The 22,183-nt window shown below is 36.5% G+C and overlaps 3 protein-coding genes across 5 annotated transcripts; all 3 read left to right on the top strand.

Annotated features, from left to right (window-relative positions):
• Nucleotides 1–248: 248 nt before the first annotated feature.
• On the top strand, nt 249–2,943 carry LOC120218871. Its single transcript, XM_039215771.1, has 3 exons — nt 249–271; nt 1,522–2,633; nt 2,739–2,943. Exon 2 carries the CDS (start codon nt 1,582–1,584, stop codon nt 2,575–2,577), a length of 996 nt encoding a protein of 331 aa, XP_039071702.1. The 5' UTR covers nt 249–271; nt 1,522–1,581; the 3' UTR covers nt 2,578–2,633; nt 2,739–2,943.
• A 1,171-nt stretch (nt 2,944–4,114) lies between these two features.
• LOC120218680 (deSI-like protein At4g17486) lies at nt 4,115–6,179 on the top strand. The gene is made up of 4 exons (XM_039215586.1): nt 4,115–4,389; nt 5,193–5,480; nt 5,820–5,897; nt 6,003–6,179. The coding sequence occupies exons 1-4, from the start codon at nt 4,188–4,190 to the stop codon at nt 6,155–6,157; spliced, it is 723 nt and encodes a 240-aa protein (XP_039071517.1). The 5' UTR covers nt 4,115–4,187; the 3' UTR covers nt 6,158–6,179.
• An 844-nt stretch (nt 6,180–7,023) lies between these two features.
• On the top strand, nt 7,024–21,688 carry LOC120218869 (protein arginine N-methyltransferase PRMT10-like). 3 transcript variants are annotated; one of them, XR_005525270.1, is made up of 8 exons: nt 7,024–7,292; nt 7,735–7,927; nt 8,019–8,124; nt 9,108–9,297; nt 9,591–9,776; nt 9,877–9,960; nt 10,263–10,490; nt 21,522–21,688. XR_005525270.1 is itself a non-coding variant. In XM_039215769.1 (8 exons), exons 1-7 carry the CDS (start codon nt 7,104–7,106, stop codon nt 10,437–10,439), a joined length of 1,125 nt encoding a protein of 374 aa, XP_039071700.1. In that variant the 5' UTR covers nt 7,024–7,103; the 3' UTR covers nt 10,440–10,488; nt 20,893–20,936. The 3 variants fall into 3 exon arrangements, 2 of the variants coding, with proteins under 2 accessions (XP_039071700.1, XP_039071701.1); XM_039215769.1 differs by lacking the exon at nt 21,522–21,688 and adding an exon at nt 20,893–20,936 and having other exon boundaries at nt 10,263–10,488; XM_039215770.1 differs by lacking the exon at nt 21,522–21,688 and having other exon boundaries at nt 9,877–9,962; nt 10,264–10,381.
• Nucleotides 21,689–22,183: the final 495 nt, after the last annotated feature.

The raw sequence follows: 22,183 nt of genomic DNA, 5'->3' as shown, positions 1-22,183 counted from the left end.
AATTATAATTTTGTTTGTATTTTGGAGATAAAAAAAAGAAGAAAATGCTCGAAAGAGCCTTAAGAAGTACGAAAGTAAGGCTCCTGCTCTCTTTCTTCATTTCTTCTGTTTCTCTCTCTATTCAAATCCCTAATTACAGATTTAAATTATTTTAGTATTTAACAGAAGAAAAAAAGAATTACTGAATCTACTTTAAAGATCTTAGCCTCCAAATCCAATCGGAAGTCATTTCGTTTATCTTTCTGTTGACGCCTCCAAGCTGAATTTGCTGGTAATTACCTAATTCGAAAAATAGAACTCCCGAATCGATTTCTTTTTGTTTTCATATAGTTATTTAATTTTGGAAGAATTTTGTTTTCTTGTTTGTTTGTGGGGATTTTGAACTTAATATTCTTGTTTTATTCGAAATCTTTATTTTCAAATGGAGCTCAAAGAAATTTTATTCCTTAGTTAATATAGCCTCCGATATTGTTGTGTCCTTGTTTTTGTATTTCGATATTACTCCGCACTTGAATTTAACTTGTGTGTGTTTTCTCATGTAATTAATATGGTGCCGGAAAGTGATTTTAATTGAAAATCTTATGCTGTAAAATGTGAAATTACGCGATTCAATGTTCAGTGCTATTTTTCTTTTGGATACTTGACAGTTTGTTATAGTTGAGTTTTAGTCTTGATAATTGATAACGTTACATGTCAGGTTAACAATTACTTTTGACGGGAAAATAGATATGCAGGAAGATATACTGGTGGATGGTTTCATCAGTTTGGGTTTATCTTGGCAGTAGCTTTTTTATGGACTTTTTATCTTGTTGTAGTTGGTTGTAAGAAGAAGCTTTTGTGCAAAGTGAAGAAAACGATTATGATAGTAGCTGAGACAATTGTAGAACCCTAAATGAAGCAAACTGATGTAAAACAGAATCTAAAAGGAGTTGCAATTGCATAAGAGAAATAATTACCGGTAGAGATTAATACTTATATTCAACTTAATTCTGCATTTTAAAAATATACGTCACTGATGAGATGTATTGCTGTAGTTTGGCCTTTTAGCAATGTCACAGCCTTGAACATTGGTAGATTCATTCTGTTGTTTGTGCCACCTGTTGTTGATTGTGATTATCATCTTTGTTATAGATTCCAGTTCTTGAAGTGTCAGATTTGTAAGGATGATAAAATTGGAGCGATTACTTTTTTTTAAAAACTGATTGTGAACTAATTGCTTAACTGCCTGGAATTATAATGCAGTCCTAGAGTCATCTATGCTACAACCATAACTAACTGCAACATTTCTCATTATATAGCTGTTGAATGCTAACTTCTTGATCCACAAAATCTTATCTTCGGTGACGTCTGTCTGCTATTTCTATAGCTTATCTAGTGTTGTGAAAGATTTCATTTTTATCTTGGTATTCTGTTCTTTTTCCATTTATTTTACTTGTTAGCGCTCATTTCATTTTCTGCTGAATTGTATCCTCTATGTTTTAACCAGTGATGATGTTATGTTTTGTACTTTTAATCATTCAGTTTCTGCCTTCTCAAAGGTCAAGTGACTTGGAATTAGTTTTGGACATTAGAGATTTAAATATGCCAAAGGAGAGAAGAAATCGTTCCCTTTCTTCTGATAGGTGTAGCAGATCCCCCTTCTGTAACCAATCATCACCCAAATTCCCTTCAGAAACTGAGGAAAATCTAAAGGAATGGGAAGATGCCAGGTGCCCTGTCTGCATGGAGCATCCTCACAATGCAATTCTCCTTGTATGTTCTTCCCATGAAAAGGGTTGCTGTCCATACATGTGTGATACAAGTTCTCGCCACTCTAACTGTTTTGATCAGTTTCGCAAGACATTTTCAGATACTGCTGCTACAGTACCACAAGATCCTCAACAAGAAGGAGCTCAGCTTGTAACCACAGATGCAGCTGCAACTTCAGAATCAACTGTCTCTGAGTTGCAGGAAGAAATGACCGAGGAAGGGCCCTCCACCCCATTTACTGTCTCATGTGAGAAGCAAGTGCTCTCCAAACTAGTGTGCCCTCTATGTCGTGGTGAGGTAAAAGATTGGGTTGTTGTAGAGCCTGCTCGGCATTTCATGAATGCCAAATCTAGAAGTTGTTCCTCTGAAACATGTAATTTTACTGGTTCCTATAAAGACCTGAGGAAGCATGCAAGGCTTGAGCACCCTTCTGTGCGACCGTCAGAGGCTGATCCTGAGCGACAGCGGAATTGGAGGAGGTTGGAGCGTCAAAGAGATCTTGGAGACTTGCTCAGCACGCTGCAGTCTTCATTTGGGGAGGAGAGGGCTGATGACAGCATATTACCAATTGATGATGGAAGTTGGCTCACTGTCTTTTTCCTTATACGAGTGTTCCAACCAGGGTCTAGTCCCAGGAGCAGCAGTTGGTCTGGCACCTCGGGGGCAAGAGCTCAACTGAGAATTAGGAGGAGATCCACCAGACATTGGGGAGAAAGCTATGATGGGGAAACTGGACCTACCAGAGACGAGGACGAGTCCTCAGATGGTGGATCATTTCCTTGGAGGCGAAGTGTAAGGCGACGGACTTCTCCCGATAATCATCCATGATTGTGATTGTATCTTTATTGTGCTCAGTTTCTTCTTTGCGTGTGAGAGTTTTAATCGTAAGTGCCATGCCATATTAATGCATGTCATTTACTTGTTTGCTTTAGTTTCTTTCTTGGTATAGCTAATAGATATCTGGACCGACTCCGTTTCTGGTGTTTTAGGTTGGACAAGGAGAGGAATACATAAAGTCCATTGCTCGAGTGTCTTTGTATCTGTTGCACACAGGGTGCAACAAAGATGGTCCCGAGTTGTTTGCTGTTTTATCAAATGAGTGGGGAAAAATTAAGGTATCTGGGAACTTAAAATCATGCAGTATACCCTTTTTTTATTCACAGCAATTTATATTTCTGTGTTATGGTCGCAATAATTTGAAAGGTTTACTTTTCTCAACTGTTGAGGTATATTTGTTTCTGGGTAGTTCTTTGGAGAATTGTGAGATTTTCAGAGCTGTTTATTCCCCTACTCTTGCCAAGTTGTCATTTGATTTAAAATACTATTTTCTAATACAAGTCAAATGAGACCCAAATTCAATACTGTAGGATAGTTTTTGGGTGAGGAGCCTTAATTTAAGGTAAGAATAAGGTGCAAACTATGTAACAATTTATGCATCTTTAATAACATTTTTTTTTTGAAATTAGAACTTTATTTAATAAAATCTCAATTGCATGACAATCGAACTTTCAAGGAACTATCATTTATTGTTTTAATGATCATTATGAAAATAATTTTTCAATGAAAGTAGTCTGTTCAAAATAAGGTAGTTAGTATACAGGTTTAACTCGTATAGATTTATAATACTGAACATGATATTTAAACAAAATAAATATAATATATATTTTGTTTACATATGTATTGCTTTAGAGAAAATTTGAGGCGGAGAGATCGAAAGTAAGCAATTTAAACAAAATTGAGTTCTAATTACCAAGCTCTTTCGATCTCTCCGTCTCAAATTTTCTCTAAAGCATCACAATACTGAAATTAAGTTTTAAAATTTCATTATCTTTCAGCTTACTTTCAAAGTCAATGTCATAGGAGTTTCTGAATTACTTTCGAAGTAATAAGATTATTATTTGGTAGACGTATAATAAATATATGAAAAAATTGGCAATTAGATGTTTTTTTCATTAACTGTATAACATAAAGTCCATCAGATTAAACTTTTGTAAATATAAAACAATATCGTTGATTGTATATGATAGCAAAGTGAAATTGTAATGGGAATTTTATTTTATAAGTAAAAATGTTTGAAACTTAAATCAATTTTAAATCCAAGAAATTAAAGTTAGCAAACGACCGTTAAACTCGACCTGAACTAAAAGACATTAATCGTTGTATAATAAACAAACATGTATAATAATTTTTGTTGGCATACAGATGAAGTCATGTGTTAAGAATCAGTTGGTAATTGTTTTGGAACGTGCTATTAAACAAACATCTGACTTGTCTTTGCCTTTAATTTCCCCATTTATTATCTTTTTTACCCCTTTCTTCTCTGTTAAATTAGAAATGGAAATCGGGTCCTTTTAGCCTCAACACACAGTTTGATCTGAGCGATAGACTGGAACACAACTCTGGGATTTTTGTAATTCTTTTTCGACAAGCTCTTTTTTATGTGTGCGTTTGTGTCAACGAGGAGAAAAAAGATGGGGGCAGGGGGAGAAGTTTCAAGCTCTAGCTCTAGCTCTAGCTCTGGGAATCAAAATGAGTGCTATAGCGACGTAACCAATGTGATTTTGAATGTATATGATCTAACTCCTATCAATAATTACTCTTATTGGGTTGGTTTGGGGATTTTCCACTCCGGCATTGAAGGTTTCCTCTCATTTCTGCTTTCTCTTTGTTTTATATTGGGTTTGTCTGTTTCTTTGTATGCGTTGGGACGTGGGTATAGATTATTTTAGCTTCTTATTGCTCCAAAATGGTGAATTTGGTTTCTCTTGGTAGAAAATGGATATGGGTTTCCCGATTTGTTTTAAATAATATTTTACTTGCTTTTCTCCTTTGTGTAGCTGAAGCTTTACATTCATTTAGGCTTTTATTTGGGATAGAAAGGTTTTTGGAGCAGAAATTCGGACTTTAATAATGGTATGAATTATGGAGAAAATGAGATCTTTTGATGTTTGCTTAGATCTTTTTATTAACTAATGAATTCGTCATCTAATTTTACAGTAGTTTGAAAAGTTGTGTATGCATGAGGCAATGTATTTCTGTTTTAGCAAGATTTTGTTTTGAAAATGTTTGAATCAAGGTTTTTTTTATGTTAAATGAAGTTACTACATTATACTTTTGGTCCTAAAATTCTATCTGTTTCTACTTCTAGTACATGTTATTCAGATTAGTTGAACATAGTTGTGGTGGTAAAGGACTCAAAGTTCCATTTAGTTAGATTTAAGATTAGGTATTTGTTGATACTTGGTCTGATTGAAATGCACCGGATCTCCAAGAACTCGTAGCATGATTGAAATAAAACAGCTTATTGCTAAATACTTGGTTGCCCTTTAGTGGCTTCAATATGAAATCATGCTGTTGAGGGCTTTAGGCTAAATACTTCCTGTGTTGGTAATCCTTTCTCTAATTTAGGAAACTGAACTATCTATCTCAATATTTATGAACAGTTCATGGTAAAGAGTATGGGTTTGGGGCACATGATTTTCCAATTAGTGGAGTTTTTGAAGTAGAGCCAAAGAGCTGCCCTGGTTTTATCTACAGATGTTCCATCGCATTGGGATGCATACACATGCCTTTCTCTGAATTCAGAGCATTGATCGAGAGTGTAGCTTCTGAGTATCATGGAGATACCTACCATCTCATCTCCAAGAACTGTAACCACTTTACAGATGACATGGTGCATAGATTGACTGGAAAACATATCCCCGGATGGGTAAACCGCCTGGCTCGGATAGGTTTGTTGATCCTTCCAATTGTTTATCGAATTCTGTGTATATATATATATATACACGTGTCTCTTATCTATCTTCTTCAAATTGTCCATGACATTATGTCATACTGTTAGATTTTGTATGGGTGTAGCCCTCAAGGATTTGGCATATGTGTAGCTATTTTGTTTGATACGTATGAAGTTTGAACAACCCTGGTCCTTGAGCCCATTGGGAGGCAAACAACCCCTAAGCCAACCGTAGATTGTTATGTAGTATACTTTTCGTCATCCGTATTTGGTATTTTCCACTAAAATGAAAAAACACAAGGAAAATCATTAAGTTTACGATTTACCAAAAATGTAGGTTATTTGTGCAGCTGTCTGCTTCCTGAAAGCCTTCAAGTAACCACAGTGAAGCAGTTGCCTGAATATCACGAAATCGGTATGATTCCCGTCTTTTCTGCAGTATGTGAACGGTTGAATCTTCCATTTACTCATTCTGATATTTGGGACTTTCTTCTGCTTCTTTTGTCTGGCTTGCTTCCAGAAGAAGGAATTGAAACTGTCTCAATAACCAGAACCGGTGACTCTACAGAAATCGACGATACAGATCCGGAGAAGCAGTTGCTCTCACCAAAAGAGGGACCTTCGGATATATCTTTTATTAAAGAAGCTCGAACGTGCGACCGCAAAGAAGCTTAAAAAAGGAGAGCTTGAACTTTGATTTTAATGTTGTAATTAGATTTCCATTTCCAACTTTTTGGTTTATTAATTAATTTTTTCTCTTGTTCATTATGAAGTTAACCAAGAACAGGCCTATTCCATCTCCTCAAGGACCTAGTCTATATTGTTGGGAAAAAAAGCATCGAATTTAAGTCGAGTATATGTATAATATAGATTATTTAAAGAATAATTAATTAATGATTCTAAAATAGTCTGAAGTGATTATAAGTATTTGTTTAGATTTTTTTAATTTATTGACAACATATACACATCTAATGTAGTTGTTTAAATTCGGATTCTCTAAAAAGAACAATGTTCTCTTTTACCTTTGAGATCATTCAATTAATTCAATAATTAAGTAATAAATGTTTTGAATAGTTTGAAGTGATTACAAAGTGATATCTGTTTAATTTTTTTAATCAATTAATAACGCGTATACAATTTGTAACTATTTGAACTTAGAAATTATAGGGAGAATAACATTCTCCGACTACCTGATTGATTTATAATGAAGTAATAATTGTTTATGAAGAAAATTAACATATACCTCAATAGGAGTTAAAATTAACGTGCACACTAATCATCTAAATATAATTTAAAATATAACAACTTTAAAATAAATATTAAAATTAATTAATAGAATGGTTTTCTTTTTAACCCTTTCAAGTCAAATATATATATTAAATTAATTTTAGAATTGTTAACATTTTTTTAAAATAGAGTTTTTAACAATAATAATTTATAAAGTAATTTTGAAATTTATTTGAAATCAATCCGTTATGAATCCCGCATAATTTATCATGTGAATCAATAAATGTATTAATCCTCGCCGCCTATGACGACGTTGCCCTAAAGAACTAGTTTCACTATTTCCTTCCGTGTTAAAAAGCTTTGAGATTAGAGCGCTTAGTGACAAAGAGAGAGAATGGGAAGCCGTACAAATGGCGTTGCTGGCGGTAGCAGCAATCGACCGATGGATAAGGGAGCTGATTTTGCCAATTACTTCTGCACTTATGCTCTTCTTTACCACCAGAAAGAGATGCTCAGTGATCGAGTCCGCATGGACGCTTACTACAATGCTGTTTTTAAGAACAAACATCATTTCCAAGGAAAGGTAACGCCTTTTCCTTTTCTTTTCTGGCTTAAAGTTTAGAACTTGAATCCAAATATGTAAAAAGAGAAACCCTTTATGTTTGGGGTATTAACTTAGTAAGTTGGTAAAACTTATACAATCAACTAGAGGCAGTTGGGTGTTATTGTTTTGCTGTTTGAAATGCCTAAAAGTTACTCCCTTTTTTCCTTTCATGTTTTGTCACACCTTAGTGGAGATGAGACTTGAGAAAGCTATGAAAGTTTAAAAATTTAAAGCGGAGCCCTTTTAGATAACCTGCACCTATTGTAAACTAGGAAACCAAAGAAAATGAATAAATTTTGACAGGGGTGCTCAGTTTTCTTATTGATTTTATTGTTATTTTATGTATATCGTTTCTGTGTGGATTGTTTTTGCCACTATGTTAAGTATTGACAGAAAACTAATTTGGTGAATCCTGGTGAAGACGGTGTTAGATGTAGGAACCGGAAGTGGCATTCTTGCCATCTGGTCTGCCCAGGCTGGTGCAAGGAAGGTCTATGCTGTTGAAGCAACCAAGATGTCAGAGCATGCCAGGACTCTTGTTCAGGCAAACAATCTTCAAGACATCGTTGAAGTAATTGAGGGCTCTATGGAAGAAGTTGTTTTGCCAGAGAAAGGTTATACTTGTTAGTTACATTACATCCAGGATGTTTTAAACGAGTATATAAGTTTTTTCCCCTCTGATCTTAGATTTTGGTTAATTGGCAGTTGATGTGATTATCTCGGAGTGGATGGGCTACTTTCTCTTGCGCGAGTCTATGTTTGACTCTGTGATCTGTGCTCGAGATCGTTGGCTGAAACCAACTGGAGTCATGTAAGGAGCTCTTTAGAAGTTCACTTCACCTGTTTATCATTTTAAGTTTTTTTTTTGTATGTCTCATGTTTTATTAGTTAGACATTTTTGTTTATTTTATGAGCTTTTCTTTTCTTTTTTCTCTGTGCCTATGTCACATGCAGTGACAGATCTAGAAATATTTTTTAGGGTGGGCTTACGTATATTACCAAAACATAATTTATTGAATATAAAAGGAAATTCAGATTTCAAGATGGGCACAATCGATAAAATAAATAACCAATAGAAGGAATTTTATATTTGAGGGTTGGCAAGTGGCTCCGCCACTGGTCACATGTGTTATTTTTTCTTAAGTAACTTCCTATAAGATTGAGGCGGCTCTGCCATCCAAAACTATCTTGTTGGTTAGTTAATTCTTTATCAGTATATAATACTCCGCCTAAAAGCTTCAGTTACTGGATTCTTTTACTGAAAATATTAAATAAGCATGAGTATTTGCATGCCTTTTCTTTTTCCTTTCCATCTCTAGAAGAATGGTATTGTGATAAATTTGAGAGTACTTTGAGTCAGATTCATGGATTGAAAAGAAAATTGAAGGATTGAGTGATTTTTTTTTATATGAAGCATGTTTTAAGTGCAAGAAAGTGGCTACGACCCCAGTGGTCAAATGCAAGATAGTTTTTGACAAAGTAAAAACTGAGGGATTTCAGCTTGAACTGGCCGGAAATGCCTGCCGATAGGCTTTTTAACTAAGTACTAAGGTGAGATGTGGGTTGCTATCTTGCCAACTGAAAATTCTAAAAGTACATAAATGACATATGGATGTGATGTAGCTGAATTTGACTCTAATAGGACCTTTGCATTTCTGCTGTATTACTGTACATTTTCTGTCATGTTATATTAGTATTTTGCTTGAGCAGCCACTTCTAGTATTTATGAAGCTCTTGAGCATTCTTAACAAATTTTGCAAGCTCAGTGTTTGGCTAACAAATTTCCATTTGTAGGTATCCTAGCCATGCACGCATGTGGGTGGCACCTATTCGGTCTGGATTGGCGGATCAAAAGAAAATTGATTTTAAAGGAACAATGGATGATTGGTATGGGTTTTTGGAAGATACGAAGGATTACTATGGTGTCGATATGAGTGTTTTGACAATACCTTTCTCAGAAGAGCAGGAGAAATATTATCTGCAGGTGAGTTTTGAAAATTTCTGGTTCCTTGGTGCCCTTGATATCATTATTTTCAGTGTATTTCTCAGACAACATCTTAATTTTTATCTGTTGCTTAAAGATCAATGTTGGTTGGTAAAGGAATGACCTTTTGACCCTTTAGGTGCTGAATGTTTTGATGTCTTTAGTGAGATCCATATATTAGATGTTCATGTACTGAATTTCTTCCATATATTGATAGTGCTAATATCTTTAAGAACTGAGAGGGTTGTCACTTGTTCAGTCCTTTGTCTAATGAAATCTATTAATTTGTATAGACATCATTATGGAACAACCTCCATCCAAATCAAGTTATTGGGACAGCAGCGGTTATAAAGGATATCGATTGTTTAACCGCTTCTGTAAATGACATCCTTCAAATCAAATCAAGTTTCTCCGCAGCTATCAGCATGGTGTCCACTCGCTTCTGTGGATTTGCAGGATGGTTTGATGTGCATTTCCGAGTAAGTCGAGCCTCAGTATTCCTTATTAGTCTGGCTGGACCAATTGAATGAAATGGCATCATGTGTGCGAGATAACTCTTGTTCTTATCTTGTGCAACAGGGAAGAGGGGAGGATCCTGCTCAACAAGAGATTGAGTTAACAACTGCTCCTAGTCCAAATAATGGCACTCATTGGGGACAACAGGTTTGAATTGCTCAAATCCACACACATACTTCAACTATAAGTATGTGATTGCAAAAACATTTGGGAACAATTTAAAATCATGCATTTGAATCCCAGTTCTCGAAAGTGATAAAGCAATTTGTTACTTGCCCTTCTTCCCTAATTTATCCATGCATTTAGAGTTAGTGCTTGTTTATATACATGGCTTTGGTATTGCAGTGTTGCATAATGTTTTGGAGCCTAGTTTCTTTCATAAAGCACGCTCGTGAGTATTTGCTTCTTCATTTTCCTGATGATTTTTTTTCGCTTTTTATTTTGGACAGGTTTTTTTCTTTCATCCTCCTCTTCATGTTGATGAAGAGACCAACCTCAATGCTTCTTTCTCAATGAACCGTTCTAAGGAAAATCATCGATTAATGGAGGTTGAATTTGATGTTAAGATTAGCAAACCTTCTGGAAAAGTACTTACTCCAATTAAAAAGAAGTTCTACATAGAGTGAGGACAGCAATGAATTTCTGATTCTTTTTTTCCAATTTCAACAATATGTAGGTATATATCGCTACTTGATGGTTATTACCCTAATCATCCTTTTACTTTTCAGATGATACAACGTGAGTTGGTGTAGTTTTTCTCTTGCATGGAAGAGTTTTTCTGGTGAATGGATTTTTGTTTTATTCATTCTAGATAGACGTGATGTTAGAAACTAGAAAGCTACTATATGTACTGATACTTGTCAAGTTATTGAGGTAAACTTTAGGAAGGACTTGGATTCTTGTGATGATTTTATGAAAGCGCAAACTACAGGTGGACATTGAAAGTCACCAAAATCCATATAGTTGCTTCATTAGATTTAGAAATAACAAAAATTTAAAGGACAAAATATTGATTTTGGTTAGTTGCTCGTAGTCCTGCGATCACATTCCACTGCCATTTTGCGGTTTATCATGTGAATATCCTTAGCATAGAAGAAAATCATTTTGAATTTTCCATTATGCCGTTGGAGTTTGTTCTAGAAGATCCCCTTATTCTTGCTGTTTGTGAAATTTATTCATGGTTGTCGCAATCGTCTTTCGGTTTGGTCCCGGAATTGGGTTTCGACTTGAAAAATGTGGATTGGAGTCGCCATCGATCATTTAAAAAACATTTAGGTTGGTCGGACACCATCTTACCTGATCTGCGTTTTACTAGAAACGTGTCGGGTTCGGGAGTCGGTTACGGTCAAGGAAGGATTAGCATCCTTGAACCGCCCTTTTTATACCAATTAATTTGTCAGTTGTCTTTAATTGCGAAAATTAAAAAATTAAATTAAAATTTAAAAAATCAATTCGAATAATTACCTTTAATCGATTGAAATTACCCCTAAAAATTGGTTACAATAGTATATTGAATAGAAGTGAAATAGAAATATCTTAGGAATATAACAATTAAAGATTGAACAATTACATGGGAAAAGAAGAGAAGACATGGTGTTAAACAAAATAATAGATAAAAGATGCAGTACAGATTGAAAGTAGTTCAATGATATCTAATGGTACCTAACCTCTAAATTCCAGAACCCCAATAGTTATACTAATAATAAAAATATATGGAAAAGCAAATGATAAAAAACAAAGGCTTTTTAAAAAAAATGTTATGTCAACCATACTTTATATTGAAATGCTATGTCAAACAGTAAGCAAGAATATATATAGAACAAAAACGATTCAGTGAACTTAGACAGACAAACCTTTTTTGGCACCACCAAACCTGAAAATGCCCAGAAAGAAAATAACAACCCTTCTCCCTGGTTTCGTTTTAAATTCCCGCATGATGTCTGGAATTACTTTGAGAACGGCTTCATGAGGCGGGCCTTGCTCGAGTGCGGAGTTGGGGAGGAAAAACCCGTTGGGAAGTGAGACCAAGTCATGGCTGGCATTTCGAAGGACCCCAACGTGTCAAGCAATTTATTTAGACGACCCTGCATCAAAGACTAATGGCAAACTCCGAGCGAAATAGGCGCGAGCTTTCTGATAACCCAAGATGCCCAAGCTGTGGCGCCTCTGAAGATAATATATTTCACGTGCTGCGAGATTGTTTTCAGGCCAAGAGTATATGGGACCAGTTGATCTCGACACAGTTCAAGACAATTCTTTTCCCATACTTGAAAATCTGGAATTAATCCAAAAAAAACCTTGCATTGGTCTGCCCTTATTTGCTTCTAGAATACCCATGGTATTCAAGTTACTTGGGTCACCAATGGCAAATGGAGGTAAATTACGTATAGAAGCCTCAGCAACACTAGGCACCTTGCTCAATCGACCCAAACCTTCTTCTTTGTTTTTTTCTTCAAGACGCAATAATTCATCAAGAAAAGGACTGCTCCCAGAACCAAAAGCAGCAACAAGTCCCCCCTATTCTGTTTTTCGTTTGTGCAACCCTGTATCTTTGTATTGTCATTCCTCTCTTCTCGGATCGCCAGGCGGCCTCCTCCAACCTTGTTCTTCAACCGGTTCGAGTTTCTGGCATTTTACTCTCTGGAATATCTCCCTTGGAAATGGTCTATGCAAGCTACAAGAACTGAGACGCGAGAAAGCTCGGTCAAATTCACTGTAAGGAGCTCCAAGCTTTGGTCTTTGATTTCGGGTTGAGTGGCGTGTGTGTGATTTTTTTAGCTCAGTTGTCTACTGTTTCGAAAGAGAGATGATTAGCCCCCGTCTTTTCGCCCCCTTTGCTTGTTGATTTATATCTGTTTAAATAGCCAAGTGATTGGCTATTTTTAGACATATTTAGAGTCTCATTTGGACTCAAATGCATTAGTTTTAGAGTTCTATTCGAACTAAAAAACGATCCTTGCTGATTTAGTGCCGAGAATTCCGGGATGGAGTTGTTGGGTGAAAATTAGTGTCTACAGCTGCCCCTCTTTGTCCTTTTTCGTGGAACGAAAAATAGGGCAAAGATAAAAGACACAAATTTTCGTCCATATCGAATATCCTTTATCGCAGAGTTGAAATCCGATATTTGATTGGTTTGTCAAATTGAACTGAAATATGGAATGACTCCCTCGTTGTGAGGTCGAGTTAAACTGAAAGCTTATGAGCACGATATCATTCGTCGTGAAGTTGAAATCGAACTCAAAGTCTTTGGCGAGTGGCCTCTGAATCGTCTTCTTGCTCAAGATACTTCGTCGTGAAGGTGAAACTTGACCTGAAGACTTTGGTGTTGCTGTGTTATAGATGACTCCTTCGTCATTAAGTTGGGTCAATCTCTTTGTGAAGTTGGAATCGTAAAGGGCCCCTTCGTCATGAAGTTGAGCCTGAGAATTGGATATCCTTCATCGTGAAGTTGAAATCCGATGCAGGTCGTGCTGTTCCGAGTCCAATATCTTCTGTCGTGAAGTTGAAATTGGTTCTGGAACTAGGAAATTGTTTTGTTGACAGTCAGTCGTCCCTTCGTTGTGAAGTTGAACTTGTGCTGTCTCGAGTCCAATGCCCTTCGATGTGAAGTTGAAATTGGCTCCAAAATTGGGAAATTGTTTGTTGACAACCAGCCGTCCCTTCGTTGTGAAGTTGAACTTGTGTTGTCTTGAGTCCAATATCCTTCGTTGTGAAGTTGAAATTGGCTCTAGCTAAAACCTAAAAAAGTTATGTATATATGTGATGAGATGGATGCAATGCTCTTAGGTGCTTAAAATGCATATGCAACATATGTTATTTTTTGGGCTCAGGAGAGAAATCTCGATCTCTGGTTGCTTTTCTGGAATCTTAGTTCTGGAATCTTCAAGTTCTGATCCCTGATCTCGAATTCTTCAAAAGTTCAAATCTGATGTGCACATTCTATTTTTTGATTTGAGAAATGCTTCTCGACCATCCCAAGTATGTGCTTGAGTGTAACGGTTTAAATGATGCTTCAAGAGAAGTTGTCTCAAAAGAGACAGAACTTGTTTCAAGGGAAATGATCTCAAAGATATTTGTTGCTTCAAGGGAAACAAAATTTGTTTTAAGGGAGATAAATTCAAAGATTTTGTGTTTCAAGAGAAACTGTATCAAGGGAGACAAAATTTGTTTCGAGGGAAACAATCTCAAATGTTTTGTGTTTCAAGAGAAACATTTTCAAAGGTTTTTTGTGTTTCAAGATAAACAATTTCAGAGGTTTCTTTTTATGTTTCAAGGGAAAATTTTGTTTCAAGAAAAACATATTCAAAGATTGGTGTTTCAAGAGAAACTGTCTCCAGAGAGACAAAATTCGTTTCAAGGGAAACTGTCTCAAGAGAGACAAAACTTGTTTCAGGAGAAAATGTCTCAAGAGAGACGAAATTTGTTTCAAGGAAAACACATTCAAAGATTTTGTTTCAAGAGAAACTGTCTCAAGGGAGACAAAATTTGTTTCAAGGGAAACTATCTCAAGAGAGACAAAATTCATTTCAAGGGAAATGTTTTCAATGTTTATATTTCAAGAGAAACTGTCTCAAGGGAGACAAAATTTGTTTCAAGGGAAACTATCTCAAGAGAGACAAAATTCATTTTTAAGGGAAATGTTTTCAATGTTTATGTTTCAAGAGAAATCGTCTCAAAGGAGACAAAATTTTGTTTCAAGGGAAACTATCTCAAGAGAGACAAAATTCATTTCAAGGGAAATGTTTTCAATGTTTATGTTTCAAGAGAAACTGTCTCAAGGGAGACAAAATTTTGTTTCAAGGGAAACTATCTCAAGCGAGACAAAATTCTTGTTTTAAGAAAAACAATCTTGAGGGAAATAAATCTTCTTTCGAGTAAAACAGTCTCAAGTGAGACAAGGTTTGTTTTAAGAAAAGCAATCTCAAGTGAGATAATCATCTGCATTAAATGAGACTGTCTCGAGCGAGACAAAATTTATATCGGAAATGTTGAATCCGAAGATGAATGTCGATCTTTCAATCTGTCGAGTTGGTTGAAGTGTAGCTTCTTGCTGCTGAATTCAACAACCACCATCAATCTTTAAAGGTGCTTTTGAATCGAGTATCCTTCGTCTTGAAGTCGAAACTTGACTCTAAAAGCTGCAAAAATTATGTATGTGATAAATGTGATGCTCTTAAGTATGCCTAATATGCATGCAACATGAATTAGGATGGAGCCTCATTTTTTTCTACTGATATGTATGTGGAGTAAAGGCCTTCGGAAGATCTGATCGTTTGCATCAAGATTTTGAATCCCCGAAGATGCCCCAATATTCGATGTTGAATCTCAAAAAATGCCCCAACATTTGATGTTGAATCTTCAAAGGTGCCCCAATTGTTCCTCATTTCTTGCTTAAACATTGATTCTAAGCTTGAGATTAGTGTCTTAGAGTCACATGTCATTTACCAAGATCCACTCAAGAGAGACTGTATTATTTGAAAAAATGTTTTTCTTTCTCTTTTATTTTCAAAGTTATGAAAATATTGTTACTTTCACGGTTTTACAATTGAGATGAATCATAAAACTAGAGTTCATCAGATATCAAAGAATTAATTACAATGTTAATCCTTCAATAAATTATGGCTATTTGACAAGTGTCAAGATCAAAGCTATCTTTGAGAAATGGTTAAGTAAGGAAATGATAAAAAAAGTCTCAGGTCATTGTGTTTGGTCAAAGGTTTGGCATTTTTGTTCATTTGATGCTCAATGGTTTGATGGGGTAGCTTGCATGCTCCTCTACTGGAAGTGTTCTCTGACTCCCAACCTTCGTTGTCACACTCGGATTGTGCGATGCCTTATCAAGGAATTTGCGTGATCGCCTCAGTTTGCACAATTTTTATATTCGAGCCGCCTTTTCAGGTTTTCAACTCAAACCCTCTTTTGGTTTCAAAACGTTTTTAAGGATTTACGTCTTGAACCCCCCTTTATTAATTTTCTCTACCATGCATCAATTACATTGTTTTTTGCAAATAAAGATTAATCCTGATGAGCGGGATGAAATCTGAAGATAGTCACTTCTGTTTAGAAATCCATGTATGATCAGAAGGGACTTTTAAGGCACGTAATGTAGGCCAGGGCTCATGGTTATGAAAGAAAAGGATAAATGGGCTCAAACAAGTGTTTCAGGGTGTTGAACCAAGGATCAATTCATTCTGATGCCCTTGATCTTGTCTTGCTCAAAATGTCTCTTTCTCTTGATGCTCTATGATCTTCGAGTGAAGTGATTCAGTGATTCGGGAATGATTGTGCTTGATCAATCTCATAGTTTGAAGCTTGATGTGCCATTTGTCTTTAGGGAATCTTTGCATGTGCTTTTTGTCCCTTTTCCTTTTGATTTTTGCTTCTTTTCTTTTTTGTTCTTGATTGGATCTTCGCACTTTCCATTTGGTCCACCTTTTGGTATCTCCTTTGGATTGATGTCTTCACTCATGTGAGCATATTTCTTCCACCTTGCCCCCCAGTGTGGAGGGTGATCCTTGGTTAGGATTGAATCAGAAGAAAAATACTATAGGCTCAAAAGGGGACACAAGGGATATATATTTTCTCCTGTTGTGAAGGGGTAAAGAAAGAAAGTCGTTCATCATTTCATACATGTAAGTCTTCACAGAAGAGGTATCCCCAGGGGGATAGATTTTCAGGATTAATTCTATTCACATGAAAACAGTGTAGTTAATGCGTGATAGAATTATTTCGAATGATTTTTTTGCTCCCCAGATGTCTCAATGTTCAGGCTATCTGCGAAATGCCCCAATTTAGAAGAATGATCCTGTTCAAATGAACAACTCAATGCCATGGGTTTTAATGGTAAAAAAAAGGTCAACTTTGAGCCTAAAAAGACAATGGTGTGACTTTATTGACTCAAAGAAAGGTATGGGTGTATCAAAAAGATAAAGGCAATGTTTAACAATTTCAGAGGGAGGTAATGTCAAAATTTGGTCTTTTTGGTGATGACCATGAGTTATTTTGGGTAAAGAATCAAGGTATTTATTTTGGGGTTTGAGACAGGATAAGAAAGGTTTAATCTTGCCATATGTCAAAAATCTATAATTCTTGAAGAATTAAAAGAATCCTTAATTCATTTAATATTCGAAGAACTAAAGATTAAAATTTGTTCAATTGCTCCACCTTGAAAAGTAGCATAAATTCAATCCTTTAAAAGATTAAGCAAAAGATCAAAGACGTGTTCAAACAAAACAATCCTCTAAGTGTAAATGGTATATGCCATGCCCCCTTCTTCGGCTGTTCATGCCCCTGAATCCATCATGGTTTGGATCTTGCGCTTCAGTGCATTACAGTTCTCAGAGGAATATTTGGGGCATCCTATGTGGCAACTGAAAACAGCTTCAACATCGTAGCCCTTAGGATATGTGGACTCGTTTCTCAGATCATCCTGGCAGGCTTAGTCATACAACCAGCTGATCGGGCTCCCACTGTACTGATTTTAGTTTTTTCTTTAATTGTTAAAATCTTGCTTTCATGTGGTGTAATGTGGTTAAGACCACTTCATCGAATCCTCCGCGACTTAATTTCATGTTTATGAAAATGCTTAAAAATGTAGATGAGGATGCAAAAATGCAAGAATGCATGAAATGTTCGAGGCATTGATCCAAGAAATGTGCCTGTTATTATGAATAATCCTTATTGGGGACAAAAAAGTTTTATCTTTTAAGAGACAAAAATATCCTGACAGCTTCTGACATGTTGACTAGTCTTCTGCTTTCGTCTTTCACCGGTTGAATAACCTGTCGAACCGCTCCGGCCTCTCTGGATAAACCGTTAAAATGTTGAGTTGTTTTTCGTACTGGTCCAAAAAGTCTCGAATGATCGCATCTCGAGCATTTACTTTTGTTGAGCATGTTCCCAACGAATTCATCATTGGAGCCCTTAATTGATAGGAACTATGTGAAGTTCATTAATCTGTTTCTTGAATTCGCCAGCAATGGTCTCCAATTTCAGCTATCATTTTGCCATTGTCGTGTTCAAAGGGACTTCCAAGATACATAACCTTCATCCTGCCCCTGCAACCTCTGCCAGTCAGTTCTTCAAAGATAAGCTTTCATTGTGCTTGATGTAGACCCGATTCATTCTGAGTCCTTTATAATGCAACAGAGTGATATACTCTTCAATTGTGGGCACCACGTCTTCTGGATTGAATGTGACACATAGTCGCCTTGTAGACTATCCTCTGTATTTTCATCTCTTGTATTACAACAACTTTGTCCATGGATTCAGATTATTCGAGTTTTAACAAACACGTTTTAGTGGATCAATGACCTCTTTTGAATGATGCAAGTGATGTAAATAAAATAAAATAAAAGAAAGATGAAAAGAGTTAGTGAGGTGAAAAATAATAAAAAATGATCATAAAAATGAAAGTCCTACCCCACATGATATCTACCTCACATGCTTATTATTCCTACCCGAACATGATCTCTATCCCACAAGTTGATTTTGAACAAGTCCTAACCGCATAAATTTCTAGTTCACATGCTTTGAACAGAAAGTAAAGTATGAAATAATTCCGGCATCCTAGGGTTTGGAATGAGGTTTTGGGGTGGGCTCTAACTCCTTATAGTCTCCCGGTTTAGGTTCTAAAAAAAAGGTACCCGAGTTATCCTTGCCGGTGCCCCCTTGGGCTTACCAGACCCTTAGTCCTAAACCCATCACAGACTTGTGTGGACTAAGTTAAACTCGGGAGGATACATTCCCTTATGCCCATACGGAGAATAAATTCACACGAATGCATAAGGTATATGAATCCCGAAGGTTACTTGCTAGGCCCATACGGAGAATAAATTCACACGAAGGTGTCGCTTTCACCCCACTTAAATAGGGTTCGGGGCTCGGGTATAGAGCCAGAGATAAAAACTTTTCAAAAATCTGAAATCATTAAACAAAATGTCAGTACAACTATTTATTTGAAAAATGATCAAAGATAAATAATTGGAATCGAATAAATAAATTTAAATTTAAAATTAAAATTTTCGCATAAAAAGACAACCGAAAATTAATTTTGGCCTGACTCACTTACCTGTCCCCAGCGGAGTCGCCAAGCTGTCGCAACCGTCTTTCGGTTGGGCCCCGAAATTGGGCTTCGACTTGAAAAATGTGGATTAGAGTCGCCACCGACCATTTTAAAAACATTTAGGTAGGTCGGACACCATCTTACCTGATCTGCGTTTTACCAGAAACGTGTCGGGTTCTGGAGTCGGTTACAGTCAAGGAAGGATTAGTACCCTTGAACCGCCCTTTCGGTACCAATTAATTTGTCGGTTGTCTTTAATTGCGAAAATTAAAAATTAAAATTTAAAAAATCAATTCGAATAATTACCTTTAATCGATTGAAATTACCCCCTAAAAATTGGTTACAATAGTATATTGAATAGAAGTGAAATAGAAATATCTTAGGAATATAACAATTAAAGGTTGAACAATTACATGGGAAAAGAAGAGAAGACATGGTGTTAAACAAAATAATAGATAAAAGATGCAGTACACATTGAAAGTAGTTCAATGATATCTAATGGTACCTAACCTCTGAATTCCAGAACCAATAGTTATACTAATAATAAAAATATATGGAAAAGCAAATGATAAAAAACAAGGCTTTTAAAAAAAATGTTATGTCAACCATACTTTATATTGAAATGCTATGTCAAACAGTAAGCAAGAATATATATAGAACAAAAACGATTCAGTGAATCTAGACAGACAAACCTTTTTTGGCACCACCAAACCTGAAAATGCCCAGAAAGAAAATAACAACCCTTCTCCCTGGTTTCGTTTTAAATCCCCGCATGATGTCTGGAATTACTTTGAGAACGGCTTCATGAGGCGGGCCTTGCTCGAGTGCGGAGTTGGGGAGGAAAAACCCGTTGGGAAGTGAGACCAAGTCATGGCTGGCATTTCGAAGGACCCCAACGTGTCAAGCAATTTATTTAGACGACCCTGCATCAAAGACTAATGGCAAACTCCGAGCGAAAAAGGCGCGAGCTTTCTGATGACCCAAGATGCCCAAGCGGTGGCGCCTCTGAAGACAATATATTTCACGTGCTGCGAGATTGTTTTCAGGCCAAGAGTATATGGGACCAGTTGATCTCGACACAGTTCAAGACAATTCTTTTCCCATACTTGAAAATCTGGAATTAATCCAAAAAAACCTTGCATTGGTCTGCCCTTATTTGCTTCTAGAATACCCATGGTATTCAAGTTACTTGGGTCACCAATGGCAAATGGAGGTAAATTACGTATAGAAGCCTCAGCAACACCAGGCACCTTGCTGAATCGACCCAAACCTTCTTCTTTGGTTTTTTCTTCAAGACGCAATAATTCATCAAGAAAAGGACTGCTCCTAGAACCAAAAACTGCTACCAGTCCCCCCTATTCTGTTTTTCGTTTGTGCAGCCCCGTATCTTTGTATTGTCATTCCTCTCTTCTCGGATCGTTAGGCGGCGGCCTCCAACCTTGTTCTTCAATCGGTTTGAGTTTCTGGCATTTTACTCTTTGGAATATCTCCCTTGGAAATGGTCTATGCAAGCTACAAGAACTGAGACGCGAGAAAGCTCGGTCAAATTCACTGCAAGGAGCTCCAAGCTTTGGTCTCTGATTTCGGGTTGAGTGGCGTGTGTGTGATTTTTTTAGCTCAGTTGGCTACTGTTTCGAAAGAGAGATGATTAGCCCCCGTCTTTTCGCCCCCTTTGCTTGTTGATTTATATCCGTTTAAATAGCCAAGTGATTGGCTATTTTTAGACAGATTTAGAGTCTCATTTGGACTCAAATGCTTTAGTTTTAGAGTTCTATTCGAACTAAAAAACGATCCTTGCTGATTTAGTGCCGAGAATTCCGGGATGGAGTTGTTGGGTGAAAATTAGTGTCTACAGTTGTCTCTTTATTTTTTGCTGCTCTGGTATGTTATTTCTTTTTATATGTGAACATCGGTACAATTTGGTAGATTTCGCCTCATTTGCAGTTATCCTTTATTGCAAGAGAATGAACCTGTAACACCTCTTTAATTGTGTTTTCTTTTGCCTAACTATTTTCAGTGTCTGCATGCAAGGGTCTTTTGTTTTATCGGTACTGCAGAATGCTGACTGTATGGTTCTCAGAATTCCCATCAGTAAATATCAGGGGCACTTTGATAATTTGCTGCTTACATAGTCATGCATCTTGCTTTAGAGAGTGTAGTAAGTCAGCTTTCTTTTCGTATTTGTGTCTTAAAAGTTCGATTCTGGGGATGCATGTCTGCAGTGTTAGTATGCAGCTGATAATATGCTGGATTAATAGCTGAAACTCCTTTTAACTAATTTTTTTCATACAGGGTATGGAAACTGCATCACATTTTGTTTGTTGTTATGTATGTATCTTAGTTTTTTTTCCATCGCAATGCTCTTAACCTTGTGGTCGTGGAATCGAGTCCTACGGTGGACAATTCATAATTCTTACTGCCGGAGGTCTTCCACGGAAGCTGCTCTCAACCTGGCGTTGGGGGCAGCCTACTACCTTACCTCTCCCTCACCCCATTACATATGAGAATAGGGTCAGTTAATTTTTATGTATCTTAGTTTTTTGCTTTAGTAGAAACTGCTATTTCTGTTTCTTTCCCTAAACTAGGTATGTTATTCTGTATAGATCTTGAATTCAACGCCCTACAATTGTGTCGTCAACAATGCTTATATTGTCGTCCTCATTATGATCAAGCAATGCTGATTCTGAACTTGTCACTAGCTGCAATGGCAGCATCCCCTCTTTCTAGAGCAGTGACATCAGTTGGAGTACCATCATCGCAACTCATTGGAAGAGAAAGCCATTCACCTTTAATTCTGGTTTTAATATGATATGGCTTGTTTATCAACATACGTTCCCCTTTAATTGTATGCTATAACTTATTTTATTATTATTATTTTATACAAAAATAAAAAAATATATAATTAAATAAAACAATAGGCTGCTGATTAGGAGATAATATTTCATATACGTATCTCTATTTGTATGGACTGTACGTACTTTTGGTGTTTTTTTTCATGGCATTCTGATGTTTGTGGCAGTGAACATATGTGATATCCTGCATGGCCATGGGCAGTGCGGATGATGCTAAAATCCACAAGAAAAACTGTAGATAATTTTGTCCCCAACCAATTTCATCATTTTGTCAGAACCCTCTACTGTTGGAACGGTAACGAACAAGAGAGGCTTGACCGATCCGAGTCCTACTTGATTTATGTGCTCGATCCTGTTCTTGTAAGAACAAATGTGGGGTCCCGAAACAGGTTTCTTACAATACTTCCAAAACATTATACAAGTTAGTTCAGCCGTCAATCATGTTATTGGCTAA

Source organism: Hibiscus syriacus, unplaced genomic scaffold, assembly GCF_006381635.1.
Source record: "Hibiscus syriacus cultivar Baekdansim isolate YM2019G1 unplaced genomic scaffold, ASM638163v2 tig00110201_pilon, whole genome shotgun sequence".
Taxonomy (NCBI): Eukaryota; Viridiplantae; Streptophyta; class Magnoliopsida; order Malvales; family Malvaceae; genus Hibiscus; species Hibiscus syriacus.
This window is presented reverse-complemented; position numbering and strand designations above follow the sequence as displayed.